This window comes from Salvelinus namaycush, chromosome 2 (genome assembly GCF_016432855.1).
Source record: "Salvelinus namaycush isolate Seneca chromosome 2, SaNama_1.0, whole genome shotgun sequence".
In the NCBI taxonomy this organism is placed as follows: Eukaryota; Metazoa; Chordata; class Actinopteri; order Salmoniformes; family Salmonidae; genus Salvelinus; species Salvelinus namaycush.
The window spans coordinates 27,662,594-27,676,805 of record NC_052308.1 but is presented as its reverse complement, the minus strand read 5'-3'; the positions used below and the strand labels follow the sequence as shown (position 1 = coordinate 27,676,805).

The window sequence follows — 14,212 nt, the reverse complement described above, 5'->3', positions numbered from 1 at the left end:
GAGGATAAGTACTTTTCCGCAGTTCAGTAACCCTATCCGTGCTGCAGATCTTTAAATACTCCTCATAAAATAACCACGTGGTGTAAGGTGAGACCTTCCCAGCCCCGGACACCGACTGTCGCGAGCTAGTCTGAGAGGACTGTCAGAGTGCGTGCAGGACTGGACTGCGCTCTTGGATGACTTTCTGAAAATAACTACTGGACCTAGGCTACTTCATTTACTTTTTAAGACCAACTTTTTAATACCCTTTGGCTACCAGACGTTATTGACCAGATTATGCTATCAGAGAACATTGACCAGATAACAATTTGTTTGTTTGTTTGTTTTTGATATCTTTTTTGGAAAATATATGTTTCATTCTTCTATCCATCTGTCTACCTTGAGCACGCAGTGAATGGAGAACATACTCGAGCTTCTCCCGAAGCACCGGCAAGAGGGTACGCACGCCTGGGGGAGAGCGGCGACTCACACCTGCCTTTGCAGACGCAAGAGTAGCCTAGTTGCGCCCTTGAATCGTTTTTTTATTACCACATAATTTCGCGTTCGTGACCACACCTGAGTGCCACTCACCAGCATTTTTTAATGGGATAAATTATGTTGTGAGATCAGGTTATTAAAAACCGATCAAGGGAAATCTAAACTCAATTAAACGTCCCACACCTTTTGGCCATAGCCTATATTTCTCATTCAGTCTACTGTCCCCAAAAGCTTCCGCATGGTACTTTGGTCGAAAGAGCAAGACAAACCGTCGGACACTGACATGTCATCCGGGGCGATAGAGATGAAGAAGGAGGTGGTGCCACCAGCATACCTCCACTCCAACGGCTCCGTTCACCCAGCCATCCTCACCGAGGACCCCGAAGAGATGAGACCTGAGGAGAGGGGCGAGTACGAGCTCACGGAGGTGACATCCGTCGCGGACAGGTCTGGTGAACCAGGAGATGAGGAGCGGGAGATAGTGGTGATAGACTGTAGGGCGAATGCCAAGGGCCAGCGCGAGGAGGACGCTCTCCTGGAGAACGCCAGCCAGAGCAATGAGAGTGACGACATAAGCACTGACCAGAGCCCAGAGCCACCGGCGCCATTGAAGGAGACCTCCTTCTCTATTGGCCTCCAGGTGGTCTTACCGTTCCTGCTGGCCGGGTTCGGGACGGTGGCGGCGGGTATGGTGCTAGACATCGTTCAGGTGAGGAGAGACTATTTTGATGTTTATTGCTAATTGGGATGCTTGGGACGACCTAACTCCGACGCCACCCCATTGAAGAAGACATTTTAAACGGTTAGGGTTTAGGGTAGGGTTGTCCCAAGGATTCTGATTAGTCTACCCTGTTTTGATTCACACCAATGTATTTCTGATGTGACAGATCACATGGTCAGACAAAAACTCCTGAACCTACTGATTCAATCTGCAGTATGGACTAAGAAACAGAGTGTTGAGACATAGTTCTGTTCCACCTGTAGGCTATAGACAACACTAGTCCCTGTGTCAGGAACTGTACTGTAATGTGCTTATGCTACCTCATCCACAATCTAGTACTCACTACAGTCCCAGTCCTATTAAGACAATAAGGGCCCAGTGTTCAGCCTATTGCTACATTCGTGTTGTTAGTCATGCTTTTCACTGACACAAGGGAGGGAGGAAGTGGAATAGACACTGTTGCCTGTCTGATTGATTTAGTCACATATATTATTATATTAGTATGCATAACTAAACCTAAACTAAATAGCATTGCAATGTTTGGCCTAAGCTGCTGTCATTGTGTGATGATGAGTGATGACTACTAAGGGGCTGGTCTTGGGCATGTTTGAATGAACTGGTTGGTTCGAGTCAAATTGGCCGGGCACCTGTCAATCACTTTCCTGCCAGCCAATGTGACAGCTCAGCTCTGATGATGGACAGAATGGGAGGTTATCGGAGACCATCGGGGTATCTACGTAACATATGACCCCTTCACCCCCCATCTGGCACATGTTGGAACACAGTCTGTTCTTGGAAGGGGGAGGGGAGGTTGAGGAGGTAGAGAGGACAGCTGGGCCGTTTAATAAAGACTTGTCTGTTGATTTATCTGACATATCTGTGAATACTGCTGAGACAGAGACTCAAACACATAGGTAGATCCTCATGGTTCTGATAAAAAAGAATATAGCAGAACAGAATAGAATAACACATAGAGTGGAGCAGAGGATAGTATGTGCATGCAGCTGTAAAGTACAGTGTTAATTTCAGCCACTGTAGCTGACTGTAACCCAAAGGAGACCAACAACAGAACCGCTGGGTTCTGAGAGCCACAGGGAAAACAATTAAACTAACTTATAATTACTCTCCTTCCCACTTTCCTGTTGACTTGCCTGGTGTAAACTGGGTGTGGGTGTTATTGTTGGTACGTGTGTGTGTGTGTGTGTGTGTGTGTGTGTGTGTGTGTGTGTGTGTGTGTGTGTGTGTGTGTGTGTGTGTGTGTGTGTGTGTGTGTGTGTGAAAACATGGTGTGGGTGTTATTGTTGGTACGTGTGTGTGTGTGTGTGTGTGTGTGTGTGTGTGTGTGTGTGTGTGTGTGTGTGTGTGTGTGTGTGTGTGTGTGTGTGTGTGTGTGTGTGTGTGTGTGTGTGTGTGTGTGTGTGTGTGTGTGTGTGTGTGAACATGGTGTGGATGTTGTTGTTGGTACATATGTGTGTGTGAACACTTGCGTACAAGTGTGTACAGTGTAAAAATACAGTCCTGGGCGCCTGACAGGTCATATATTTCTTTAAGGTCAGCCTCTGCTACAGATAAAGCTGGTGCCTGGTTGCTGGGAGACCAAGCACTGGCTCTGACTGCCCATTTTGATGCCAACATGGTGTACCCCAGGAACTCTGGACAGAGAGAGAGAGAGAGGGAAGGCTGAGAGGGGGGAAGGAGGGAGGGAGAAGGAGAGGAGAGGGGTAAGTAGGGAGTGGAATGAACACACAGAGAGAGAGAGAGAGAGAGAGAGAGAGAGAGAGAGAGAGAGAGAGAGAGAGAGAGAGAGAGAGAGAGAGAGAGAGAGAGAGAGAGAGAGAGAGAGAGAGAGAGAGAGAGAGAGAGAGAGAGAGAGAGAGAGAGAGAGAGAGAGAGAGAGAGAGAGAGAGAGAGAGAGAGAGAGAGAGAGAGAGAGAGAGAAAAAAGAGAGAGAGAGAGAGAGAGAGAGAGAGAGAGAGAGAGAGAGAGAGAGAGAGAGAGAGAGAGAGAGAGAGAGAGAGAGAGAGAGAGAGAGAGAGAGAGAGAGAGAGAGAGAAAGAGGGTGAAGAGAAAGAAAGTGCTTACCTGTGAGGTGGGAGTGGTTCTAGTGTTATAACTGTTGTTATAAGGACAGATTAGTGCCTTACTGTGGTTTAAAGCCTGCACTCTCATGCCGTTACCCATGTCATGCCCTCTAATCAGGAATTGTTCACTCAGGAATTGTTCAACCAGCGCTCAGGAATTGTTCACTTCAGAAGTTCTCTCTCTCCTTGTCTGTCTACCTCTCTCATTTTCTAATTAGTTCATATCATGCTGATTCATCAAAGCAATTGTTGATCTCAGAGTCAATAACAACAGCTGTGATGATAAAGATAAGAGAAAGTTATATCATTCCCTGTGTGAAGAGACATAATAATGACAATGTTGTCAGTATAGTGAATGGTTCTAGAAGCTTGTCTAGTAGATTCTATCGCATTCTAATTCCCCTCCCTTGACACTGCTAACTGCTAACTCAGCTAACTCAGCTAATCCCCTTCTGCCCTTGCAGGAGACAATTACCTCTCTCTATCTCTCTTCTCTCTCTCTCTCTCTCTCTCTCTCTCTCTCTCTCTCTCTCTCTCTCTCTCTCAGATATGTTCTTTCTGATTAAGCAAGCTGGCTCTGACTCAGATGTATGGTAGATGCAAAATATCTCAGCCCCTCAGTGTGTGTGTGTGTTGCCCCTTGGCTCAGCTTCTGGAGTAAGGTAATGGTTGCCCAGGGTGATGCATGTACACGTTCTCAACAGCGTTCTCTACAATGTCTGTGTGAAATGTGACCCACCTCTTTAACTTCACTTAGTTTCCCCCTTTACACACAAACACACAAACATATGCACACACACCCTGTCTCTGGCCCGAATCCGCCAGAGTTGCCCAGGATAGACAACACAGGACAGTATGGAAAAGGAAGGGACTGATTTATATATACACTAGATGATTGGTAGTGGGCGCTGTGTTGAAGCCACCATGCCTCCATCTTGGCACTCCCCCACCGTTGCAAAAAATATTTTAGAAGCTATAGAAATACATTTATTAATGTCTACATTCGTTTTTGCCAAATTTTTGCCAAACAAAGAAAAACTATGTGAACCCTTTAGAATTACCTGGTTTTCTGCATAAATTGGTCATCAAATTTAATCTGATCTTCATCTAAGTCACAACAATAGACACACACAGTCTGCTTAAACTAATAACACACAAACAATTATAATTTTTCATGTCTTTATTGAACATAGTGTAAACATTCACAGTGCAGGTTGGAAAAAGTATGTGAACCCTTGGATTTAATAACAGGTTCACCCTCCTTTGGCAGCAATAAACTCAACCAAACGTTTTCTGTAGTTGCGGATCAGACCTGCACAACGGTCAGGAGGAATTTTGGACCATTCCTCTTTACAAAACTGTTTCAGTTCAGCAATATTCTTGGGATGTCTGGTGTGAACCGCTCTCTCGAGGTCATGCCACAGCATCTCAATCGGGTTGAGGTCAGGACTGACTGGGCCACTCCAGAAGGCGTATTTTCTTCTGTTGAAACCATTCTGTTGTTGATTTACTTCTGTCTTTTGGGTTGTTGTCCTGTTGCATCACCTAACTTCTGTTGAGCTTCAATTGGCGGACAGATAGCCTTACATTCTCCTGCAAAATGTCTTGATAAACTTGGGATCTCATTTTTCCGTCGATGATAGCAAGCTGTCCAAGCCCTGAGGTAGCAAAGCAGCCCCAAACCATACTTTACAGTTGGGATGAGGTTTTGATGCTCCCTTCGCCATACTTTACAGTTGGGATGAGGTTTTGATGCTCCCTCCACCATACTTTACAGTTGGGATGAGGTTTTAATGCTCCCTCCACCATACTTTACAGTTGGGATGAGGTTTTGATGCTCCCTCCGCCATACTTTACAGTTGGGATGAGGTTTTGATGCTCCCTCCACCATACTTTACAGTTGGGATGAGGTTTTGATGTTGGTGTGCTGTGCCGTTTTTTATCCACACATAGTGTTGTGTGTTCCTTCCAAACAACACAACTTTAGTTTCATCTGTCCACAGAATATTTTGCCAGTAGCACTGTGGAACATCCAGGTGCTCTTTTTGAATACTTCAGATGTGCAGCAATAGTTTTTTTGGACAGCAGTGGCTTCTTCCATGGTGTCCTCCCATGAACACCATTCTTGTTTAGTGTTTTACGTATTGTAGACTCGTGGTTCACATCAGGCAATGCTTCTTGTGAATAGCAAACTCAAATGTTGTGAGTGTTTTTTATGGGGCAGGGCAGCTCTAACTAAAATCTCCAATCTAGTCTCATTGATTCGACTCCAGGTTAGTTGACTCCTGACTCCAATTAGCTTTTGGAGAAGTCATTATCCTAGGGGTTCACATAATTTTTCCAACCTACCCTTCACATACATTTCCCAACCTATTCTTTTTCCAACCTGAATGTTTAAATGTTGTGTTCAATATAGACAAGAGAAATACAATAATGTGTGTTATTGGTTTAAGCAGACTGTGTTTGTCTATTGTGGTGACTTAGATGAAGTTCAGATCAATTGTTATGACCAATTTATGCAGAAATCCAGGTAATTCCAAAGGGTTCACATACTTTTTCTTGCCACTGTATTTTATTACAGCCACCTTAATGCATACATTTCAATTATATTATGTGTGCTAAACATTAAAAAAGAACATTAAAAAAAGAAAACATTTAAAAATATATATATATATTAAATAATTTTCCTTAAAGTATAATTTTGAGAGATTAGTAATGTTACTGTCCCCACTACAACAACAACAATACTTAAATACTTGAATCATTTAATTTAAATACTATAGAATTCCATTAATTACTATGGAGGACAGCTCCTACTGGGGAGTGCCAATATGGCCGACTCATGGCTTTAAACCCTTTCAATGGCCAAAATTTTGCATCAACAAACCATGGTTTATAAACGTCATTGGTTCAGTACTGTCTTTCAACCCCATACCTCAAGACACAGTGTCCAGAAATGGTCCTCTGAAATGGACACTTACTGTCAGTGGTAAAAATATTTGGAAGTACTACTAAAGTACTGTCGTTTTTTGGGCTATTTGTACTTTATTTATTCATATTTTAGAAATTTTTTACTTTTACTCCACTACATTCCTAAATAAAATATCTACTTTTTACTCCCATACATTTTGCCTGACACCCAAAACTACTCGTTACATTTTTGAATGCCCAGGCAGGACGGCAATATGGTCCAAGTCACAGACCTATCAATATAACACGTTGTCATCCCTACTGTCTCTGATCTGGCGGACTTACTAAACACAAATTCTGCATTTGTAAATTATGTCTGAGTGTTGGTGTGCCCAAAAAAGAAGGAATTTGATTCACGGTATAGCATCTACTTCTACTTTTTACTTTTACTCCAGTGTCACAATTGAGAACGTTTTCCACCACTGGTTACTGTAGGTCATTGAGAGGACAGGTCACAGATTTGTTCTTCGTTGGATGTGATTTTTGTGTTTACATTCCTAGGAATGTCAAAGGTCAAGACTGGTGCAGTGGTTGTTTTTCTGTTAGTCTGGAAGGAGGGGATGCTTCCAGTAGAAAGGGACAACTCCCCACCCCAGATAGTGTTAGACACAGTTTATTGACATTCACAGGTTAGATAGTGTAAATATGCGTGGTAACTTGTTTGTCTGTTGCTTTGTGGAATTTATCCTAGCTATCTGTCTCTCATCCGTCTTTCTGTCTGCCTTACACTGTGGCATCGGATGATGTGCAGATGACCAATAAAGAACAGCAAGGCGAGACATGGCTTCAGCCTCAGTGCCTCAAAAACAGACAAGCAATCTAAAAATATAGGAAATCGTAAACAGGAAAACACAATCAACACAAAGGCCTCACAACAGCCAAGCCCTTTCTGCCCAAGGGAGGCCATTTTCGGTCAACCACATCCAGTTGTCGGGTTTCTACAGGAGCCAGTGTGAAACCAGAGTGTGGGCTTGGTCGCCTGTGGATCTGATTTAGCCTCATAATCTGGTAAATCCAGCTGTCTCTCTCATTTCAATCTGGGAATGTTATCCACAGAAGATAATAAAGGTATACTCTGTATGGTGCCAACAGTCATTTAATTGATCTGCTAAGCTCTTGTCACACACACTATCATGAATGACAACATGGATGTCTCTTTCATGACTGCCTCTCATCACCTCCCTCCCTTCACGTGCTTTCCTTATTTCCACGAAATATTTGCTTTAAACTTACATTTTCTGCCAGATCAGAGATCATTGAGGAATGGGCACAAGGAAAGGAAGCTTGTTTAGTTTATTGAGACCAAGCCAGGTTAGAGTGCAGTGCTTGTTTAGTTTATTGAGACCAAACCAGGTTAGAGTGCAGTGCTTGTTTAGTTTATTGAGACCAAGCCAGGTTAGAGTGCAGTGCTTGTTTAGTTTATTGAGACCAAGCCAGGTTAGAGTGCAGTGCAGCACCGCCCCACATTTGAACCCCCTGCTCCTCTCCAGAATGGATAATCTGATACATACAGTGGGATCTGAAATTATTGACACCCTTGATAAAGATGAGCAAAAATGACTGTATAAAATAAATAATTCAAACACTGAGCTATATCGTATGTTCAAAAATATTGGTAAATTATGTTATTTTATATTAATACAGTTGTATTAATACATTAATACATATTTTGATTTGTTTAACACTTTTTTTGGTTACTACATGATTCCATATGTGTTATTTCATAGTTTTAATGTCTTCACTATTATTCTACAATGTAGAAAATAGTAAAAATAAAGGAAAACCCTTGAATGAGTAGGTGTGTCCAAACTTTTGACTGGTACAGTATGTATACGAGATGAGATAGAGGCCAGGTTTCAGCGATTAATCAATATGAGTGGTGGAGTGTACCACTCCAGAAATGAAAAAACAATTAAGACAGCTAACCCAAGGTGAGAGGGGTTCATATGAGTACACAACACAAATCAGGTGTACACAAAACAACACAACCAACACGGTGGATGGGATGTCTCTCTACTCAGCACAGTGGAGATGACAATGTTGTGTTGTTTGTGTTGTTTTGTGTAGTCCTGGTTTGGGTTGTGTGCCCATATGAACCCCTCTCACCTTGGGTTAGCTGTCTTAATTGTTTTGTCATTTCTGGAGTGGTACCTTTTTCTTTGTGCAACAACACCCTCCCAAATGTAATTCTAAAACATGCTCTGAAGTGACGTGGATTTTCCATCCATCCAAATCCCACATTTAAATGTGCAGTAGCCTGCTAACAATGCTATATCCTGTCAATCATTGACTGGCTGATTGTTTGAAGGCTTTAGCGGGTTAGCCTGCTATTGTGTGGCTAAAGGCCCTAGCTAATATTTTACTCCGCGTCCATAGGAGGATTTAGAACTTTCAGGAGCATTCTGTTTGCACTCATCAGTATTGGATGTCACTGTCATCATCTGAGTTGCTGTGAAGCAATATTGACCTACATTTTTAAAAATGTATTTAACCAGGCAAGTCAGTTAAGAACAAATTCTTATTTATATAGACAGCGTGGGTTAACTGCCTTGTTCAGGGGCAGAACAACAGATTTTTACCTTGTCAGCTCAGGGATTCGATCAAGCAACCTTTCGGTTACTTGCCCAATACTCTAACCACTAGGCTACCTGCCTCCTCCATTACTGAGGCGGATCCCCTTCCCCTCCAAGCTCAGTGGCTGTCTGCCTAAAAGCATTCAGAATCAATTCGTTTCAATTTAAAATGTTATTTTTTGCAGCCAGCAATAGGAGAAATAAAATCTAGGAGAAACACTGCTGTGTGCCATCAGAGATACTGCCTGTGATGTCATAGGTGTTCTGACCTTTGGTGTCACTGCACAGTCATCGACGTTGCGTTGGTGTTGTATGCCACTGGGTTCCATTTCCTGACTGTACATAGAGTGCTGTAAAAAAAAGTATTTGCCCCCTTTCTAATTTTCTCTACTTTTACATATTTTTGATACTGAACATTATCATATTTTCAACCAAAACCTAATATTAGATCAAGGAAAGCTGAGTGAACAAATAACACAATTACATATTTAATTTATTTCATAAACAAAGTTATGCAACACCCAATCCCCCTGTGTGAAAAAGTAATTGCCCCCTTACACTCAATAACTGGTTGTACCACCTTTAGCTGCAATGACTCCAACCAGATACTTCCTGTAGTTCTTGATCAGTGTCTCACGACGCTGTGGAGGGATTTTGGCCCACTCTTCCATGCAGGACTGCTTTAACTAGTGACATCTGTTGGTTTTCAAGCAGGAACTGCTTGTTTCAAGTCCTACCACAACATCTTAATTGGGATTAGGTCTGGACTTTGACTTGGCCATTCCAAAAATATGAATGTTTAGCTTTTTAGACATTTTCGTGTAGACTTGATTGTGTGTTTTGGATCATTGTCTTGCTGCATGACCCAGCTGCGCTTCAGCTTCAGCTCACAGATGGGCCGGTAGTAATTTAGCCAAGGTAACCTGCCTAAATGACTACCGACCCATAGCACTCACGTCTGTAGCCATGAAGTGTTTTGAAAGGCTGGTCATGGCTCACATCAACACCATTATCCCAGAAACCCTATACCCACTCCAATTTGCATAGCACCCCAACAGATCCACATATGATGCAATCTCTATTGCACTCCACACTGCCCTTTCCCACCTTGACAAAATGAACACCTACTTGAGAATGCTATTCATTGACTACAGCTCAGCGTTCAACACCATAGTGCCTTCAAAGCTCATCACTAAGCTAAGGACCTTGTGACTAAACACCTCCCTCTGCAACTGGATCCTGGACTCCCTGATGGGCTGCCCCCAGGTGGTAAGGGTAGTTAACAATTCATCTGAAATGCTGATCCTCAACACAGGGGCCCCTCAGGGGTGCGTGCTCAGTCCCCTCCTGTACTCCCTGTTCACCCATGACTGCAATGGCCAAGCACGACTCCAACACCATCATTAAGTTTGCTGGATGACACATCAGTGGTAGGCTTGATCACTGACAACGATGAGACAGCCTATAGGGAGGAGGTCAGAGAACTGGCAGTGTGGTGCGAGGACAACAACCTCTCCCTCAACGTGATCAAGACAAAGGAGATGATAGTGGACTACAGCAAAAGGAGGACCGAGCACGCCCCCATTCTCATCGACGGGGCTGTAGTGGAGCAGGTTGAGAGCTTCAAGTTCCTTGGTGTCCACATCACCAACAAACTATCCTGGTCCCAACACACCAAGACAGTCGTGAAGAGGGCACGACAACGCCTATTCCCCCTCAGGATACTGAAAATATTTGGCATGGGTCATCAGATCCTTAAAGGTTCTACAGCTGCACAATCAAGAGCATCCTGACTGGTTGCATCATCGCCTGGTATGGCAACTGCTCGGCCATTACAGAGGGTAGTGCGTACAGCCCAATACATCACTGGGGCCAAGCTTCCTGCCATCCAGGACCTCTAAAGCAGGCAGTGTCAGAGGAAGGCCCAAAAAATGGCCAAGGACTCCAGCCACCCTAGTCATAGACTGTTCTCTCTGCTACCGCAAGGCAAGTGGTACCAGAGTTCCAAGTTCACGTCAAAAAAGGCTCCTTAACAGCTTCTACCCCCAAGCCATAAGACTCATGAAAAGTTAAGCAAATGGCTACCCGGACTAGTTGCATTGTCCCCACCCCCATTTTTACACTGCTGCTAGTCTCTGTTTATTATCCATCCATAGTCACTTTACCTCTACCTACATGTACATATTACCTCAATTACCTTGACTAACCGGTGCCCCCCCCACATTGACTCTGTACCGGAACCCCCGTATACAGCCTCACTCCGGTTATTTTATTGTTATTCCTTAATTATTTAGATTTTTTTCTTAAAACTGCATTGTTGGTTAAGGGCTTATAAGTAAGCATTTCACTGTAAGATCTACACCTGTTGTATTCCGCGCATGTGACAAATAAAATTTGAGTTGAGGACTGACATTCTCCTGTAGAATTCTCTGATACAGAGCAGAATGTATGGTTCCTTCTATTAAGGCAAGTCATCCAGGTCCTGAGGCAGCAAAGCATCCCCAAACTATCATACTACCACCACTACGCTTGAATGTTGGTATGAGGGTCTTACTGTAGAATTCAGTGTTTGGTTTTCGCCAGGCATAATGGGACCCATGACCCCTAATCCCAATTGAGATGTTGTGGCAGGACTTGAAACGAGCAGTTAATGCTTGAAAAGCCACACGTGTTGTTGAGTAAAGCAGTTCTGCATGGAAGAGTGGGCCAAAATCCCTCCACAGCGTCGTGAGACACTGATCAACAACTACAGGAAGTGTCTGGTTGGAGTCATTGCAGCTAAAGGTGGCACAACCAGTTATTGAGTGTAAGGGGGCAATTACTTTTTCACACAGGGGGATTGGGTGTTGCATAACTTTGTTAATTCAATAAATGAAATAAGTATCAATTTAGTTTATTTGGTAACTTAGGTTCATTTGATCTAATATTAGGTTTTGGTTGAAGATCTGATAACATTCAGTATCAAAAATATGCAAAAATAGATACAATCAGAAAGGGGGGAAGTACTTTTTCACAGCACTCTATATGTACAGCGGTTTCATATAAGCAACAGTGGGCAAACAGGGCTGCGTTACCTAACTCTGCAACCTGACCCCTTGGACGGCATACCACAGCCTGGATGCCTCTGATACATCATGATACTGACTGTCCACAGAGTTCGCAGAACTGGGGCTGGTCATTGGGGAGTGAGGGGGTTGTTGGCTGGGCTCCACTGTTCCATTGGAGACAACAACATATATCACAGCTGGAGAAGAGAGTAGAGAGAGGAGGAGAGGGTAAAAGGTGGGTAAGGAAAGGAAAAGGGGGTTTATGGAAGAGAGGCAGAGAGAGAGAGAAGTGGGTTGGGGAAGATAGAGAGATTGGGGAAAGGATTGTGGGTAGATAGGAAGGGAACAAGAGAGTGAATTGGGTTAGAGGGTAGAAATGACAGGGGGGGGTCTAGGGGCACTAGGGGAATCAGAGCTGGGGTGGCAGAGTGCCAGGAGGTAGGGTGGTGGGGTCCCTGCGGAGTCGGCTGCTTTAAAGAGCCCAGGCTGCTGACAGACAGAGAGCAGCAGTGTTAACCTCCCACTGGGCACAGACAGTTCAACATCTATTTTGGATTTACAAAATAGATGTTCAACTAACATGAATTCAATGTGAAATCAACCAAAAATTGCACCGTGTCATTGGATTTAGGTTAAAAGTTGGTTGAAAAACAGATGAAATTCCCTTAGGTTGATGACTTTTGGCAAATTCAATCAGATTTCACATCAAATTATTTTGTTAATAAATACATGGAAACAACATTGATTCAACCAGTTTTTGCCCAGTGGGCTATTACCTCCACCCAGAATGAAGCCCTGTTATCTCTCACATACTGTAGGGATCTGTAGGCTGGATAAAGTCATCTAGGTATTATTCCTCTCCTCTTTTCTCCTCTCCATTCTTTCTTCTCTTCTTCTCTCCTCCCTCCTTCTCTCCTCCTCTCCATCCTCCTTCTTTCCTCTCCTCCTCTCCATTCTCTCCTCTCTTTCTCTGACAGCCTCTCAATATTGATTAAGCTGTGGGCTGGCTGGGCTGAGCTGTAAGTGCTGGGGCCAGTGGGACTGGCTCTAAATATCAGCACTTTCTCTGTTGATGGATCAATGTTCAGCCCCAACCTTATACCCCCGTCCCAGCCTTCTAGGTTAACCCAGCCCATCCCTAGCTATTTACCCCAAACTCATCCTCATACCCCATACCCCAACAGCCGGTTGTGATGCAGCCTGGATTCAAACCAGGGTGTCTGTAATGACACCTCTAGCACTGAGATGCAGTGCCTTAGACCACTGCGCCACTCGGGAGCACAAAATCATTAGTTCAGGGACTCATAGAGACCATCTCAAGGGCTGGAAAACAGCCAAAGTGGGGGCCAAAGTGGGCCAGTAATCAACTCCAGTACCACAGAGTCATCCACTGTGAATTTCCATTTGATTCTATAACACCTTAGCTGCGTGAGCACATGCATTTGTGTGTATGATTTATTTATTTTCACAAGCCTAAATTACCTTTCAGATTGACACTGAACAAAAATATAATGCAACATGTAAAGTGTTGGTCCCATGTTTCAGGGTGTTGAGGAGTATTTCTGCCCTTTTGTGGGGGGAAAACTCATTCTGATTGGTAGGGCCTGGCTCCCCAGTCAGTGGGCCTGGCTGCCAAGTGGGTGGGCCTATGCCCTCCAAGGCCCACCCATAGCTGCACCCCTGCCCAGTCATTTGAAATCCATAGATTAGGGCCTCATTTATTTATTTCAATTGACTGATTTCCTAATATGAACTGTAACTCACTAAAATCTTTGAAATTGTTGCATGTTTTGTTTATATTTTTGTTCAGTATAGCTGCTCTTGCTCCTGGCTGACTTTGCCTCAAGTTGTTCGCTGTGGAAAGGTAGGGTAATTGGCACAGAATCAGAGAGTATTTGTGCTGAGGCAGAGGTAGCAGGCAGATGGAGGGTTACAGTAAAACACTGTGGGTTGCAAGTACTGTATGAAAGGTGATAATAAAATGTCCTCTTGTCCACTGTTGTTCAGGACAGCGGAGAGAGAGAGGCTGGTGGAGAGAGAGCTAGAGAGAGAGAGGCTGGTGGAGAGAGCGAGAGAGAGAGAAGGCGCGGGTGGAGGTTGAGAGAAGAGAGGGAGAGATAAGTGGCAGAAAGAGGGTGGTGAATTGTTGCAGTGTGAGGTCAAAATGACCTTGCTCCTCTCCAGAGTGAATAAGATCATCTGATCCCAACACGGTCTCGACAAATAGAATATTACTAAGATGAGACAGAGATCAGGTTTCAGATTGAATCAATATCAAACTCAATATCAGCAAGACATTGTCGACCTCAGCAGTGGCCAGTGTGATACGCTGTTGGGTTTGTA

At 43.8% G+C, this 14,212-nt stretch overlaps 1 protein-coding gene across 1 annotated transcript in view; it reads left to right on the top strand.

Moving 5' to 3' along the window:
• The first annotated feature begins 715 nt into the window (after positions 1 to 715).
• LOC120060829 (solute carrier family 41 member 1-like) overlaps positions 716 to 14,212 on the top strand; it is a 29,824-nt gene continuing 16,327 nt past the window's right edge. Inside the window, exon 1 of the mRNA XM_039010252.1 lies at positions 716 to 1,186. Coding sequence (XP_038866180.1) covers positions 716 to 1,186 — 471 coding nt within the window. The remainder of the gene's footprint in view (positions 1,187 to 14,212) is intronic.